This window comes from Capricornis sumatraensis, chromosome 23 (genome assembly GCF_032405125.1).
Source record: "Capricornis sumatraensis isolate serow.1 chromosome 23, serow.2, whole genome shotgun sequence".
NCBI classification, from domain to species: domain Eukaryota; kingdom Metazoa; phylum Chordata; class Mammalia; order Artiodactyla; family Bovidae; genus Capricornis; species Capricornis sumatraensis.
The window spans coordinates 35,112,418-35,127,796 of record NC_091091.1 but is presented as its reverse complement, the minus strand read 5'-3'; the positions used below and the strand labels follow the sequence as shown (position 1 = coordinate 35,127,796).

Below are 15,379 nucleotides of genomic sequence, written 5' to 3'. Positions count from 1 at the left end.
CGAGAACGCGGAATGAAATGGCGCTTAAGTAAATAGTTATTGAGTATGTGGTGGGTGCATGCTGGGGATCAAAGGGGGTCCACCTGCTTGGATTAGCAAAACTATGGATTTAACAAACGTGGAGTAAGGGCCGGCGGCTGCTCTTTTCCAGATTGCGCTGGCTGCGGACGAGACATCAAGAATGGACAGGCCCTGCTGGCGCTGGAAAAGCAGTGGCACTTGGGTTGCTTTAAGTGCAAGTCCTGCGGGAAAGTCCTCACCGGCGAGTACATCAGCAAGTAAGCCTGGGGCGCAGGCGTGGATGGATCCTTCAGCAGGGGTGGGGCATCATGGGCTGCCCTGCGCTCGTGGAATACACCCTAGCCCAGCCCAGCCCATCAGACATAATGAAAGACCTTCACATTCCACAATCCATATAAACTTTTTGCTATGAAACTTTGGAAAGGAATTTTATTCTTCTGTTGTTGCCTGCTATAAATTTAATGAAATGTTCATCATTGCCTAATGTAACAATTAACGAAGCTGACATAATGGTAGGCTATATGTTGCAACCAGTTAAGCATTTAGTAATTTTACTTTCGCTAATCCCCCCCACCCCCGTCATTTCCCCATTGAAACTACTGATGGTAAACCTTTATCCTCCTTCCAGGTCTCAGCCATGTCTGCTGGCCCTCCCCTGCCCCCATCCCCCCAAAAAGAAACTCAGCGTCCAGGCACAGAGCCCATTAGGACCACTCTAGAGTAGGTTCCTTAGAGTCAGAGGCTGGTGTACAGAAGAGTTAGAGCAGGTGACGTTTTGAGGGTTTTGTTTAATGTGACCTTGAATAGCTAGTTACAGTGGTTACCTTTTAAATTGAGGAAAGAATGAGCATGGGGTGGGGGGAGGGCCTAGAGGCAGTAAGGGAAAATTTTCCCCTATCCACTTTTAAAAATGTTCTCCAACCAGCATCTATTAAAAAATTTTTTTAATGAATTTAATGTATGAATATACACAGTGAAACTAAGTAAGTAGCTTGAGCCCCACCCCCTTGAAATCTAATTCTCCAGATCTGAGGTAAAGCAAACCCTGGTATTCGGGAGGCAGAAACTACACAGGTGATTCTGAGGCACAGCCAAAGAGAACTGCTCCGCCTTTAACACTGACGCCTGTGCAGAGCTAGGTAACTGGGCTGTCTGGAGACGTTTTAACTCTCCCATGCAATGGCACACCTAGAACATGATATTTTAACTGTGTCATGAGGTAAATGAGGGGCTTCCCAGGTGGTGCTAGTGGTAAAGAACCCGCCTGCCAATGCAGGAGACGTGAGAGATGCAGGTTTGATCCCTGGGTGGGGAAGATCCCCTGGAGGAGGGAATGGCAACCCACTCCAGTGTTCTTGCCTGGAGAATCCCATGGACAGAGGAGCCTGGTGGGCCTCAGTCCATAGGGTCGCAAAGAGTTGGACACGACTGAAGCAACTTAGCACGCATGCAACAGGTAAATGAAGGCAGTTTCAGGAGGATGGTTGAGAGCCCCTGGGCCCCCAGGCTCCCTCAGGGCCAAGGAGAAGGCGTCTCTGCGCTCTTAGGAGGCTCTGGTGTGTGAATCAAGGAGGTGTGGGGGAGGAGACAAGGAAGAGGAGCACGGGACTACAGCTGAAGCCCGCCACCTGGTGCTGCAAGAGAGGGACGCCTTGGTTTTGCTAGTGAGGTCTGAGGCAGTCAAGGAATGCACAGCGACAGCCATTTGGCTGTTACTCCCGTGTGGCCTGGAGGACCTCAGCACTCTCGCTGGAGAGTTTGCTCTTGTGGGTTTTGACCCTCCCCCACCAGGGCTCCTGCAGGCATGTGAATGGTAGTTGAGCGAGAAAAAACTTCTGCTCCCCTTCTGTGCAACTGGGCGGAGAGAGATGGGGTCTGGGCGTCTTTCCTGCCCTCGGAAGCTGAGCTGTCTTTGTCCTGCAGGGATGGTGCTCCATATTGTGAAAAGGACTACCAGGGGCTCTTCGGGGTAAAATGTGAAGCCTGCCACCAGTTCATCACAGGGAAAGTCCTGGAGGTAAGTGACACACGGGCGCCCCTCAGAACCACCGCCGTGGTCCTCAAGGCTCTCGGAAACACACAAGGGTCTCTTTTTCCATCTTTTTCTCACGTGCGGAGGAAAGAAAGTAGAGAATGTCTGTGTAACACTGTCTTCTCAGGCAGTGTCTACTTCATGCTGGAAACCGGAAGGATAGAGAACATGAGGGAAAAAAAGAATGAAAAAGAGTCTAGAGGAATTATGTAGGAGGAATGGTTATATTAAACTGTTCTTTTATTTAGAAGTTAGAAAAGAGGAAATGAAGACTGTGTTCGAGCCACATGTGTCTGTGTGTACAAATGTGTGTATAAGTAAGTGAGTAAGTGTTAGTTGCTCAGTCATGCCCGACTCTTTGCAACGCCATGGACTGCAGCCCACCAGTCTCCTCTGTCCATGAGATTTTCCAGGCAAGGATACTGGAGTGGGTTGCCATTTCCTTTTCCAGGGGATCTTCCCAACCCAGGGATCAAACCCGGGTTTCCTGCACTGCAGGCAGATTCTTTACCAACTGAGCTACAATATGTGCCCGCATATCTGTGTGTGCACATATGTGTGTGCTCACGTCTGTACACATGGGAGCATACAGACTCAGGGAGCAGAGGCTCTGAATGGAAGTTAAGAAAGTCGTTAGAGGTGAGGGTGTAGGCTTCCTCACACTTAGAAAACCACATCCTGTGTGACCCAGAACGTCCTGTGGCCTAGGCTGACAGAAGCCTGTCAAGTTCAGGTGTGACTGCCTCGCACTGGGAAGCTTGGTTCCTGCTTTTTCAGCAGTTGCCCCGCCAGCTTCTGCCTCTGGGCGGAACTGAGCTCCTGAGTTGGCGCCATCAGTAGACTTGGGGCCAGAGGTCAGAGAGTCACTGCCCGCCTGCCCACAAGCCTGCGAGATATTAACCCACTCTTAGGGAAAAAGTAAGGGCTTCCCAGGTAGCTTCCCAGGTGGCTCAGTGGTAAAGAATCCGCCTGCTAGTGCAGGAGATACAAGAGACCTGGGTTCGACCCCTGGGTCAGGAAGATCCCCTGCAGCAGGAAATGGCAACCCACTCCAGTATTCTTGCCTAGAGAATTCCATGGACAGAGGATCCTGGAGGGCTACAGTCCACAGGGTCACAAAGAGCTGGACACCACTGAGTGCACACACACACACAGGAAAAGTAAACATTGCCTCACACCCACCCCAAGTCTCAGGGTGAGGATGTGTGCTGAGCAGAGGTGGGTCAGGACGCCCAATAGGGTCCTGGGAACATGACCGGGCAACTTGTCACATTGCTTCTGTAGACACCAGGTCACTATATCCACATCACCACATTCAAATTTCCCAGCAGGGTGTGGTCCAGGGACCCAGGACATGAATCTGAGTGGCCCCTGAGGTGTCCCTGGGCATCTTCTGTGGGTGTAGTCTTCCTAATCCCACAGCAAGCCCCGTGATGCCTTCCTGCCCGTGAAATGCAGGACAGGGGGCAGTGCTGGCTCTGTGCTGGACCTAGTCCAGCTAATTAGATTTGAGATGCAGGTTGTCAGTGCAATTCCTGACCCAGAGGAACAGTGTTTCAGGAAGAGGAAACTGCAGTGGCAGAGGCTCAGCAGCAAGGACAAGTACAGCATACCCAAGAAACCAAGTCATTTGGGCAGGACTGTGGGTGAGAGAGAGGATGCTGGAGGAAGGGAGGGGCCCAAGTGTGAGGACCTCAGAAATCAGTCAGGAGTTTGGCTTTACCTTGAGGATGGTGGGAAGTATTGAAGTGATTGTAGCTGGAACATCATGTGATAGGATCAGACTGCAGTGTGAAGAATGGGAGGGAGTCCTCAAATGAGTGTGACCCGCTGTTCACAGCAGCTCTGCTCACACCAGGCAGAAGGGAAAGCAACCCACGAGTACATGGATGGATGGATAAACACAGTGTAGTATTTAGAGACAGTAGCCTGTCCCCCAGCCTTAGGAAGGAATTCTGACATGTGCTACAGCATGCATGTACCTTGAAAACATCATGCCAAGTGGTAGAAGCGATCACAGAAGACTGCATACTATGTGATTCTATTTACATGAAATATCCGGAATAGATGGATCCATAGAGAAAGCAGTTACCTGGACTTGAGTGCAGGGAGAGAGTGGGGAGTAACTGCTTATTGGTTCCCACTTAGGGTGATGAATCTGCTTCAGAAGTAGAGGAAGTGGTTGCACAACCTTGTGAATATCCTAGGCGTCATGGAGTAGTTCCCTTTAAAATGGTGTATCTGGTGTTATGTGAATTTCACCTCAAATGCAAAACATTAATGGATGTAAATGGAGTTGGGGGGCAGACAGGGAGGGCAGGTAGAGGAGAGCTTTGGACAGCAAACAGTGGTGCCGCTGGCTGGAGTGACACCTGAGAAGTGGACCCCCACCACCCACACACAGTTGGGGTAAGGGGGATTTCTCATGGCCCTTCCAATAAGGCTTTTATTGCGAGTCCCAGGATACTTCAAGGCTAGGTTTGGGGCCCAAGGTCATGCACATCCTTAGGAAAGCTACTGGAGAAGATGGATGTGACGCGTCCAGAGTGTCGCTTGAAATCCAGCCATCTCATCCCCAGACAAGTGCAGTGGTCCTTGTCTGTCCTCTTAATCTGTCCCTCGTCCCTCCACAGAGCAAGGAGCCCTGCGAGGGACTCAACAGCATTTCCTTTGAGCTTCCCAAGTTTTATCTGCTACATGGGACTGAAATAAACCTGTTGAGGTGGGAGCAGTTAGGAAATTTCATTTTAAAACAGCAGGAGGATGGGGTTTAGACTTACTGGAGTAATCCATGCATGAAAAAACCAAATCACTATGCTGTACTCCTGAAACTAATATAATATTGTATGTTGATCCTAATTCAGTAACAAATAAATAAAACACTAGAACTATTTCCCAGATGTTTGGCTATAGCTAAAGGGGCAGGAAGACAGTGAATGCCGCCCCCAGCTTGGAGCCCCCACATTTGTAGACAGCATGGATGGAGGCAGCTCTCTCCTCAGGCCACAAGTGGGACTGTGGGCCCCCCCCCCCAAAAAAAAAGAGTTGGGGAGACAAAAGGACTGAGGAGGGCAGGATGTTGATTACCTTCAGATTTAGTTCAACTGCTGTGGGAAGGAATCTCTAAAAGAAAACTGGATCCAAGAACGTGCCGTGTTGAAGACACATCTGCTCACTCTGCTTTTTCCCTGGAGGCCGAGTACTTCGATGCTGGTAGGGGCTGTGAGGGCCCCTTACCACGTTGGCTTCAGGCCTCCGTGAGGGCCAATGGTGGGGGTGAGACCTTGCACCCTTTCCACACAGACCCACAGAGGTGGGGCTTCTGGGAGCAGTTTGCAGCGGGGTTCCAGGCAGAGTCAAGACCCACCCAGTGGGCGTGCTGTCCCTCTCAGATGGGTGTGTGATCTAGAAAATCGTCCTGCGCTGTGAGCACGCCGACATGTGACAGCTCATGAGTCAGCCTGGCCCAGCTCCCAGCAGAAAACCCTGAGCTCCTCCCTCCACCTTTATTCTCTGATCCACCGTAGGTGCAGCAGGATGGGTCTGATTTGTTGTAAATACTATAATCCTGGTTTTGGTTTGGGTATTCCCCATTTTTAAAATTACAGTGCAATCCACATAATATACCAGGAGCAGGAAATGGCAACCCACTCCAGTATTCTTGCCTGCAGATTCCCATGCAGAGGAGCCTGGTGGACTGCAGTCCATGGAGTCACAGAGAGTTGGACACACCTGAGCACACACCACGTAACATAAAATGTAACATCTTAACCATGCTTCAGAGTACAGGTCCGTGTATTACATAGACTTATGATGTTGTGAAACCGTCACCAGCATCCAGCTCCGTAGCCCTTTATGTCTTATAAAACTGAAGTCTGTGCTTATTAAACTGTAACTGCCCATCCACCTCTCCCCACAGCACTTGGCAGTGACCGTTCTACTTTGTCTCTATGAATTCGACTACTCTTGAGTATCTCATGTAAATGGAATCATACAGTATTGTGGGGTCTTGTTTGTTCGTTTGATTTTGCAATGGCCCTTTTACACTTGGGCTTCCCTGGTGGCTCAGCTGGTAAAGAATCCACCTGCAAATGTGGGAGACCTGGGTTTGATCCCTGGGTTGGGAAGATCTCCTGGAGAAGGGAACAGCTACCCACTCCAGTATTCTGGCCTGGAGAATTCCATGAACTGTATAGTCCATGGGGGTCACAAAGAGTCGGACACGACTGAGAGACTTTCACTTTTCACTCTCGCTTTTTCACTTCGTATGATGTCTGCAAGTTTCATCCATGTGGTAGTGTGTGACAGTTTCTTCTTCTTTTTGTAGGCTGAATAATATTCCATTGTATGGACATACCACATTTTGCCTTTCCAGTCTGTGATGTTTGGTTTTGTTGTTGCTGTTGTTTCTGATTGATTTTACCCGTAGAGATTGTGAATGTATTGTGAGTTCCCCGTGTCTTCTGTAACGGTGGTGGCTTAGAACCACAGAAACTTTCTCTCACAGTTCTGGGGCCAGAAGTCCACAACTGAAGTGTTGGCAGGGCTCCCTTCCAAGGCTCTAGGGGAGGATCTTTCTTTGCCTCTTCCAGACTCTGGTGGCTGTGGCTACATAACCCTGACCTCTGCCTTGGTCTGCACAGAGCCTTCCCCTCTGTGCCCTCTCTTTGCTCTGTGTCAAACCTCCTCTGCCTTCCTCTTAGAAGGTCCCTTGTCATTAGCTTTAAGGTTCATCAGCATCCCAGGTGGCACTGGTGATAAAGAACCCATCTGCCAATGCAGGAGACGTGAGAGATGCGGGTTTGATCCCTGGGTCGGGAGGATCCCCTGGAGGAGGGCATGGCAACCCACTCCAGTATTCTTGCCTGGAGAGTTCCGTGGGCAGAGGAGCCTGGCGGGCTATAGTCCATAGGGTCACAAAGAGTCAGACATGACTGAAGAGACTTCACACCCACAGGATCTTCCAAGATGATCCCTTCATCCCAGGATCCTTAGCTTAATTACATCTGCAAAGCCCCTTTTTTCAGACATGCCAAGGTTCCAGAGATTTTGTGTGGATATATCTTTGGTGGGAGGGAGGGGGGCACCATTTCAGTCAACATGGAAACTGACACAAGTCTCGTCCCAGTGAGGGCTGAAGCTCTGATGTGGTTCTAATGGAACCCTCACTGAGCATCAGAGATGTCCTGAGACCGCTTCTCTGGACGCGTTTCATCCGAGATGCCACCAGACACCTGAAGGAGCTTTAAGAAGGAGAAAAGGTCCCGGAACAGGGATCAAGGCGCTCCGGGCTCAGCTATGTCAGCAACTCCTGAGGAATCTGGGACAGGTCATGTAGCCTCTTTGAGACCATCTTCATGTATAGGTAAAAGGACTTCCGGACATAGAAGTGTGGAAGGTGAAGGAAGAGGACCTGCCCCATGGCTGCCCCTTCCCCCTCCTGTTCTGAAATTCTGTCTCCCTCTGTTACTGGTTTTTCTTTGGAATGTAATTGTTTGACAACGCTATGTCAGTTTCAGCTGTATGTTTACATGTATCTGCTCCATCCTGAGCCTCCCTCCCACCTCCTGCTTGTACCCCTCTAGGTCATCAGAGCACCGAGCACTATAGCGCCCTGTGCTGCACAGCAGCTTCCCACTAACTGTCTGTCCTGCACGTGGTCGTGTGTATATGACAATGCTACTCTCTCAATTCATCACACCATCTCTGTCCCCCACCGTATCCACGAGTCCATTATCTATGTCTGTGTCTCCGTTCCTGGCCTGCAGATAGGTTCATCAGTACCGTTTTTCTAGATTCCATATATGTGCATTAGTATGATATTTGTTTTTCTCTTTCTGACTTATTTCACGCTGTGTGACAGACTCTAGGTCTATCCGTGTCTCCACAAATCACCCTATTTGATTCCTTTGTGATAGCTGAGTAATATTCCATTGTATACATGTAAGACATCTCCTTTGCCCATTCCTCTGTTGATGGATATTTAGGTTACTTCCCTGTCCTGGCTATTGTAAATAGTGCTGCTATGAACACTGGGGTACATGTGTCTTTTTGAATTATGGTTTTCTCATGTGCCCAGTAGTGGGATTGCTGGGATAAACCCTTCCCAGGATGCGGGCTTGAGGGGATGGGGAGGAGAGCCTTCATGTGTTTTAATGAAAAGGGCTTCAGTGACAGGAAATCACGGATCTACTTTTGGTTCTGGAATTCACAGCTGTGTGACCTTGGGCAAATCAATTTCTTCGAACCTTGATTTTTTCTTTAATATACAAATGTTGAAATATATATGTAAATCCAAGACTTGGGGCACTTGACCTCTAAATTTCCTTTGGTTCTAAGGATCTGAATTCTATAATTCTCCTTGTCTTAGATATAGTCTTGGATCTGAGGGGTCAGAGCCAACAGGTTTTTTTTTCTGGAGAGATTTTCTAGAACACTCAGCACATAGCATACACTCAAACTGTAGTTTTCTCATTAGCTTGCTTTCAGTTCTGTTTTTGAGGGTCATCTTGGTATAAGTGGCACATCTTTTAGAGCTCATGCTAATTAACCTATAAATTCAGGCGCGTTCTGAAAATGGTTACAACCTGCCTCCTAACAAAGAAGTCCAAAAGCAGATTTGCATGAGATACAGGCAACAGCTTGCTATCTCCATCTCCATTTCTAAAGTCTTCTCAGAAGCAACCTTCCTCCTGGTCCTTACTTCCCTTCCCTACACCCACCCTGCTCACTTCTGCTTTAGCAGTCCAGAGGTAACAGGACTCGGCGTGAGCCTTCAGACTTAGCTCACAGATGTCAGTAGACATTAGGGGCATCCCTTTGGTGTGAATTTCCTTCCATCTTTCTGTTGGATGGTCCTAGGAGATCTCTGACCCTGACAAACTTCATTTCCTGGGTTCAGGTTGTTACCTGCCAACTTTTCCAAGAAAGAAAGCAACAACAAAATCATTGCAAAATGAATGCAATTCAGAAAAAAAAAAAAGCGAATGTCAAACTGGACACAGAAGTCTGGAGGGTAAAGGGAAAGAGCCTGTCCACCCCCTCCCTGTCCAGGGCTGTTCCATCTGCAGACCGAGGGTGGTCTTGAGTTCTCTTAGTCTGTCTGTCCTTTTGCACAACTCCCTCCCCCAGGGAGCTCAGTGTTTACCAAGCTCTCTCACATTCCTTCAAGACCAGTGCTCTCTGGATTGGCTGGCTCTGCAGACAGGGCCACCCTGAGCAGGCACCTGGCCATCTGCACCGAAGCCTCCTGTGTGCTCAGACCCCAGAGACAAAAGGAAAGTGGTGTGTCTGCATTCTTCCCAGGAGAGGAGGGCAGGGCTCCGAGTCTCTCCCTGGCCTTCTTCCTCAGGCACCACACCCAGGAAATCAGTCCTCCTGTCTTTCCAGAAGGGCTGGTGGCCCACATTGTGCTGGGGTGGGGTGTCTACTATGCCGCTGTGCTCTCCTGGGAAGAATGTGTGACAGGGTCTGTTACAATTCGAATGTCTCACAATGTAAGAGACCCTGACACGCGGCCCGTGGCCAATCCTTAGTGCCTTTCCATCCCTACCCACAGGCAGCACTGTCTTTATCTGTTAACTTGGAAGTGACGGATGAAAGGACAGGACTTAGGCTGGCTTTAGACCCTTCCTGCTGGATCCCCTGCAGTGTAGCAAATGTACGCACCACGTGATTCAGCAAATCCTTTCCCTTGATTCTCTGAAGGGTTAAAAATGGTGGCTTTGTTTTATCTTGTTTTGTTTTTACTTTGTTTACTTTTCAATTAAAACTCCTTTTTCATAAAGCCCAAGGACAAATGTTTATGATGTTCCTGTAGAACTAATTCACATTACAAACTGGAGGTCCCATCTGCTTCCTTCCTTTTGCTGTATTTTAAGCATGCTCTGAAATGAGTAGTTCTTGGTCTGGGCTTACTTGTTATCTAATGAGAGGAAACATAAGCTCTTGCAGGGCACTTGCATGGCAGACGGTCTTTTTGTCACCATCGAACATATAATTTGCAAAGACAGACTGAACGGTGAAGTCCCTCCTTTCCTGTTCTGTGCATGTCCTTAAATGCAAGCAAGACTAATAAACCATGTTCAGGCAGAAAACTAATTGCATTCTTCTCATTGCTACTGTGGCCCCAGGAATTTGTACCTCCTTCCCCTTTATTGTGAACCCAAATATTTTTCTGGATCACGGAAGGGAAAAGAATCAAGTAATGTTAGAAGTTTTGAGTCAGATGGTCTCTTCCCTGGTGAAGAATGAACCACCACAATAGCGGGCTTTTGCATAATAAAAATATTTAACATCTACAAGTGATCTCATAAATATTTGATCCTCACAATAGGCCTGTAAAGTGATGAAAGCAGTTACTACTGACCTCCATCTACAGATGAGGCTGCTGCGCTAGAGACCTGGAGGCTGACTGGTAACTGAACCATGATTAGAAGTCTCAGTTCTCAGAAGATAGAAACACATATGTACATACGTGCACACCCACATATGCACACGTACACACACACTGATTCATGATCCACGTGGCAGTAATCATTGCAGAGAACAAGTAACTAAACTGCCTCCTGAAATAACTTACAGAAGGACCAATATTTACCATTCCTGGTGAGATGAGGAAAATCTATCTGATGAGTAGCCTTGTTGTATCTATTTTCAGGGCAGTAAACATTTGCTGCTTCTTTGGTTTCCTTTATTCCTGTGTAAAATGTTGCCGAAGGTCAGGGACCCTGTGCACAGAGTAGGTGCCATTTCTGCATAGTCATGCCTCATTCTGTCTTGCCCTCTTTACTCAGCTGGAGGCTCCACAAGGGCACCTGACTTGGGCCATGGAGACAATTGTAGGTGGATGGTGCTGTCTCAGGCGAGGGGACACATTTTGTTTACATAGCTCTGGTTGAGGATGCCCCAGAGCTCCATGGAGAGTCAAGAACAGCTTTGAGGCCATTCCAATACAGGCACACATTGGTCACTTTTCCTAATTTAAAATAGAACTTAACAATAAACTTCAGAAATGGCTTCATCTTAAATATGAGATAAGCAAGGTATGCTATATTCATACAATGGAATATTATTTAGCAATAAAAAAGAACAAGGTCCTGATTACCTGCTACAGAATGGACGAACCTTGAAAATATCCTAAGTGAAAGAAGCTAGTCACAAAAGATCACCAATTAGATGATTCCTAGAATGGACAGATCTGTAGAGACAGAAAGTCTACTGGTTGTTGCCTGGGTCTGGCGGGAGAAGGAAATGACGGTCAGTGGGTATGGAGTTTTGTTTGGAGCTGATGAAATGTTCTTAAGTTAGATAGCAGTGATGGTTGTACAAGTCTGTGAATCAATCAGTACTAAAAACTACTGAATAGTACACTTTTTTCTAAAAAGGTGAATTTTATGGATATCTCAGGGTAGGTAGGTAGGTAAGTAGACAGATATACATACACATATGTCTGTCCATCTATGCAGAGATATACAAGGTGATAGAGAGTTGGAATCCAGTATTTCTCAGTTTCCATATCTGTAAGATGAGGCTGCTAATTGCTACCTCATAGAGCTGCAGCATTTGAAAATAAAGGCATGAAAATCTGTAGCATAATTAGTAGCCAGGTTAGTCCCTTCTCCTTTCTCTCTCTCCTTCCTTCCAGTCTTTGATAGTTTCACTTATTAGAAAGTGGGTAAAGCACAAGAATGGGCTTCCCCGGTGGCTCAGACAGTAAAGAATCTGCCTGCAATGCAAGAGACCCAGGTTCAGTTCCAGGGTCAGGAAGATCCCCTGGAGAAGGGAATAACTACCCGAATGGCTACCCACTCCAGTATTCTTGCCTAGAGAATCACATGGACAGAGGAGCCTGGCTGGCTACAGTCCATAGGGTCGCAAAGAGTCAGATACCGCTGAAGCGACTTAGCACATGTGCATGGAAGGGACAAGAACAGAGATTCAAGTCAATAAATGTCTTCGTGCCAGAGTGTCTGTGAACCTCTTTCCTTTGTGGGCTTTAAACTTTCATTCCCTCGCATGCTCATAGGTTGTCGTTGCACAGAACTGTGCCCTTGATCATAGTGTGTGACCTGATTAACATATAATCTCCCCAGCGTGGGAAAGGAAACTCAAGTTTAAGTTGGAAGTATGGTTTATGACGCATTGGTCACAATATCTTATTTGCAGATAATAACCTGGTGCTAATATTTGATTCCCTGCATCATTAATAGATTAGGAATCAGCCCAGGAGAGCACAAGAAGCACGCTGACATGACAAATGGTTGGAGGAAAATTTCTCTGATTCACCCAAAGTTATCCACTTTGTCCTACATTAATGATAAGAGGAAATATGTTGCCAGGGTAACAGAAGACTGTTCACAGGCAGTAAAGGTTCGATATTTATTTTTAAAAGTCACCCCATTTCTGCCAGCACAAATGGAAGGGCTTTCTTCTCCGGAAATGACATTTTGAAAAGAGTTTGTGTTTTGAGTTAAAAAGATGTTTTGTTTTTCAGTGTTATTCCACTTCAGAGAGTTTAGCTTCTTGCTGGTGAAGTGTGGGGGTGGGGTGACAGTCGGGGAACGTGACTCTTCCTGAGAAATCAGCAAGAAGTACTGAGCATGTGCTGGTGGCCCTGCCTTAGGGGCCGCAGAAGATGTGAGATTCAGGACTCATTCTCAGATAGATAAGTCATACCTTTCTAAAAGTAATAGGGTGTCTGAGCCCAAAATTAGAAATCAGGGTCCAGGGCACCCCTAGGGCCCATGAATACCCAAAGCTATTGCAGCATCTTTAGTCTGAGGGCAATTCTTAATGGTGGTATTGAGTTTTAGAAATAGCTAAGACCTGCTGTATAGCACAGGGAACTCAGCTGGGTGCTCTGAGATGACCTAGATGGGTGGGCTTGGGGAGTGGGAGAAGGAGGTCTAAGAAGGAGGGGATAGATGTATACATATAGCTGAGTCACTTCATTGTGCAGCAGAAACTAATAACATTGTAAAGCAATTATACTCCAATTAAAAAAAAAAAGCTAGAACCCAACAGCAGAGAGGCAGCCTGCCTAGACAGGTGGCCAGCAAGTTCAGTGATGGGATGGGTCTCTGGGCTGGCCACTGTTCTGGGCACAGATGTGATGACCCCTCAGAGTTGTCCATTCTCCTCGCCAGGACCCAGCACATCCTGAGCTGCAGAAGGCTTATGTGTCTGTGTTCTCATGGACTCAGAGCACCTGTCCTTCTTCTTCCTGCTGATCCCCACCTGTTGCCATCCCTGGCTCTGTTCATATCTCCTTCACCACGATAAACCTAAAAAGGAAGACTATACCCCTTCTTCTGGAGAAGGCACTGGCACCCCACTCCAGTACTCTTGCCTGGAAAATCCCACGGACGGACGAGCCTAGTAGGCTGCAGTCCATGGGGTCACTAAGAGTCGGACAACTGAGCGACTTCACTTTCACGTTTCACTTTCATGCATTGGAGAAGGAAATGGCAACCCACTCCAGTGTTCTTGCCTGGAGAATCCCAGGGACGGGGGAGCCTGGTGGGCTGCCATCTGTGGGGTCGCACAGAGTTGGACACGACTGAAGCGACTTAGCAGCAGCAGCATACCCCTTCTTCTAAGGGATCGATTCCAGGGTGCTTCACCTGCCCTGCACTGGGAACGTCAGTGAATTCCAGGGTAATTGTCATGACCTTTTCTTGGCGGAACAGAAAGAGAGTTCAATCTTTGACAACGTATCTCAGTACACAAGATAACTAGGGGCCCACAGTTGTGTGAGGGCCTAGTAAGAGGCACACATCATAAATGACCGGGAGTTTAAAAGAGATTCTTGTCAATTGTTAGAAGTCAGCTTTGGATCTTGAGGAACGAGAAGGTACAGGCAGGTGAGAGCGAGCAGTTTATCTCCATTTGCTTTTGTGACTGACGTCTTGGGTCACTTTTTTCCTACCTTGTTTGTTTCTTTTATTTTCATGTTACCATTTGGTTTAATTGCATCCTTATTGTGTGCCATTCTCCACTTCAAATCATTTTTGTAATCAGGGTGTAAGCTTGAGAAATTAAAATACTATATCTTTTCCATCGGTGACTAGTGTTATTTTAATTTAATTATGAAGTACATTGACTTTTGTGGGTTCATCTGAATCCATTTCTCCATCTGAAAGGTCATCCCCATTAGAAAATACCTGTAACCCTCTTGGATCTGCCCACCTGGCTGATGGTAGATGGGCTTTCTATGCCCAGATCAAGCCCCTCTCCTGAAATCCAGGTTTTGTCTCTAGGGGATGTGGGGTAGGGGTGGGGAGGATTGTGACAGCCCTTCAGGTCTCAAGAAATGACCTCTAGCTTGTGGATTCATGAAAACTCAGACAAAAGGTGGTATACTGAGTTACCTTGGCTCTATTGTGTCCTTATATTTTGTCCACTTAGTCTCTTGAAGCAAATGTACAGCTGGAGGTGGGGAATGGTTAGATACCGAGACATGGAACTATTGGAGCTTCCCTGGTGGTCCAGTGCCTAAGACTCTGCTCTCCAGGTACAGGGGGTCTGGGCTCAATCTCTGGTCAGGGAACTAGATCCCACATGCTGCAACTAAGTATCCTGGGTACTTGCAACTAAGACCCCGAGCAGCTATAGAGAGAGAGAGAAAGAGGAAGGGAAAGAGAGGGAGAGAGAGAAAGAAGCGTGGCGCCGTCTTCAGGTCACTAGGACAACTTCCGTTCTCTCTAGGTGAGGATGTGAGACAGTCCACGTGGTCCAGGAGATGGAGAGTGCTCCAGGGGAGATGGGCGCCTTGAGTCCCCTTGGCCCAGGCAGTGATGCTGCCCTTCTGCCTGTCCTACTAGGAACAGGCTTCCTCCCCTCTTGTTTTCCACCTGAATATGCTTTCTTCCTGGACCTCACGGCTTCCTGTCTTGTGAGGGATGCTGTGCCAGTTCCAGCAGATGGACCTGCTTGGAGTTTGCCAGGAGTGACAGTGAGGGCTGGTGCCTCTCCAGCCTGGAGGAAGTGAACTGGTTCACTAATCCCTTTCCCAAAAGGACACTTTGGACTGGCCCTGCAAATGAAAACTGCTTATAAACCACCTAAAAATTTTCATGGCCCTGCAGGTAAACGCAAAGCTGCAGGCATCTTGGAAACATAGGATGAGGAATTCTAGAGCTTGAAGTGGCTTTAGGTGAGGTGAGAGAGGGAAGTGTGGTTAGTAGAAAGAACTGCCACTGCCACACACACCAGGATTTGATTACAGTACCTACATTCAGAGCCGAGCAATGGGTAGCCAGTTGCTTAAACTCTCTGAGCCTCAGCATGCTCATATTGTAAAATATGGATAATCTTTACCTCTTA

The 15,379-nt window shown here is 47.6% G+C and overlaps 1 protein-coding gene across 2 annotated transcripts in view; it reads left to right on the top strand.

Annotated features, from left to right (window-relative positions):
• Positions 1 to 15,379, top strand: part of ABLIM1 (actin binding LIM protein 1) — a 217,508-nt gene that overhangs the window by 112,159 nt on the left and 89,970 nt on the right. For both annotated transcript variants that reach the window (XM_068961482.1, XM_068961484.1), the window contains 2 exons: positions 152 to 278; positions 1,945 to 2,038. In XM_068961482.1, the coding sequence (XP_068817583.1) occupies positions 152 to 278; positions 1,945 to 2,038 (221 nt within the window). The remainder of the gene's footprint in view (positions 1 to 151; positions 279 to 1,944; positions 2,039 to 15,379) is intronic.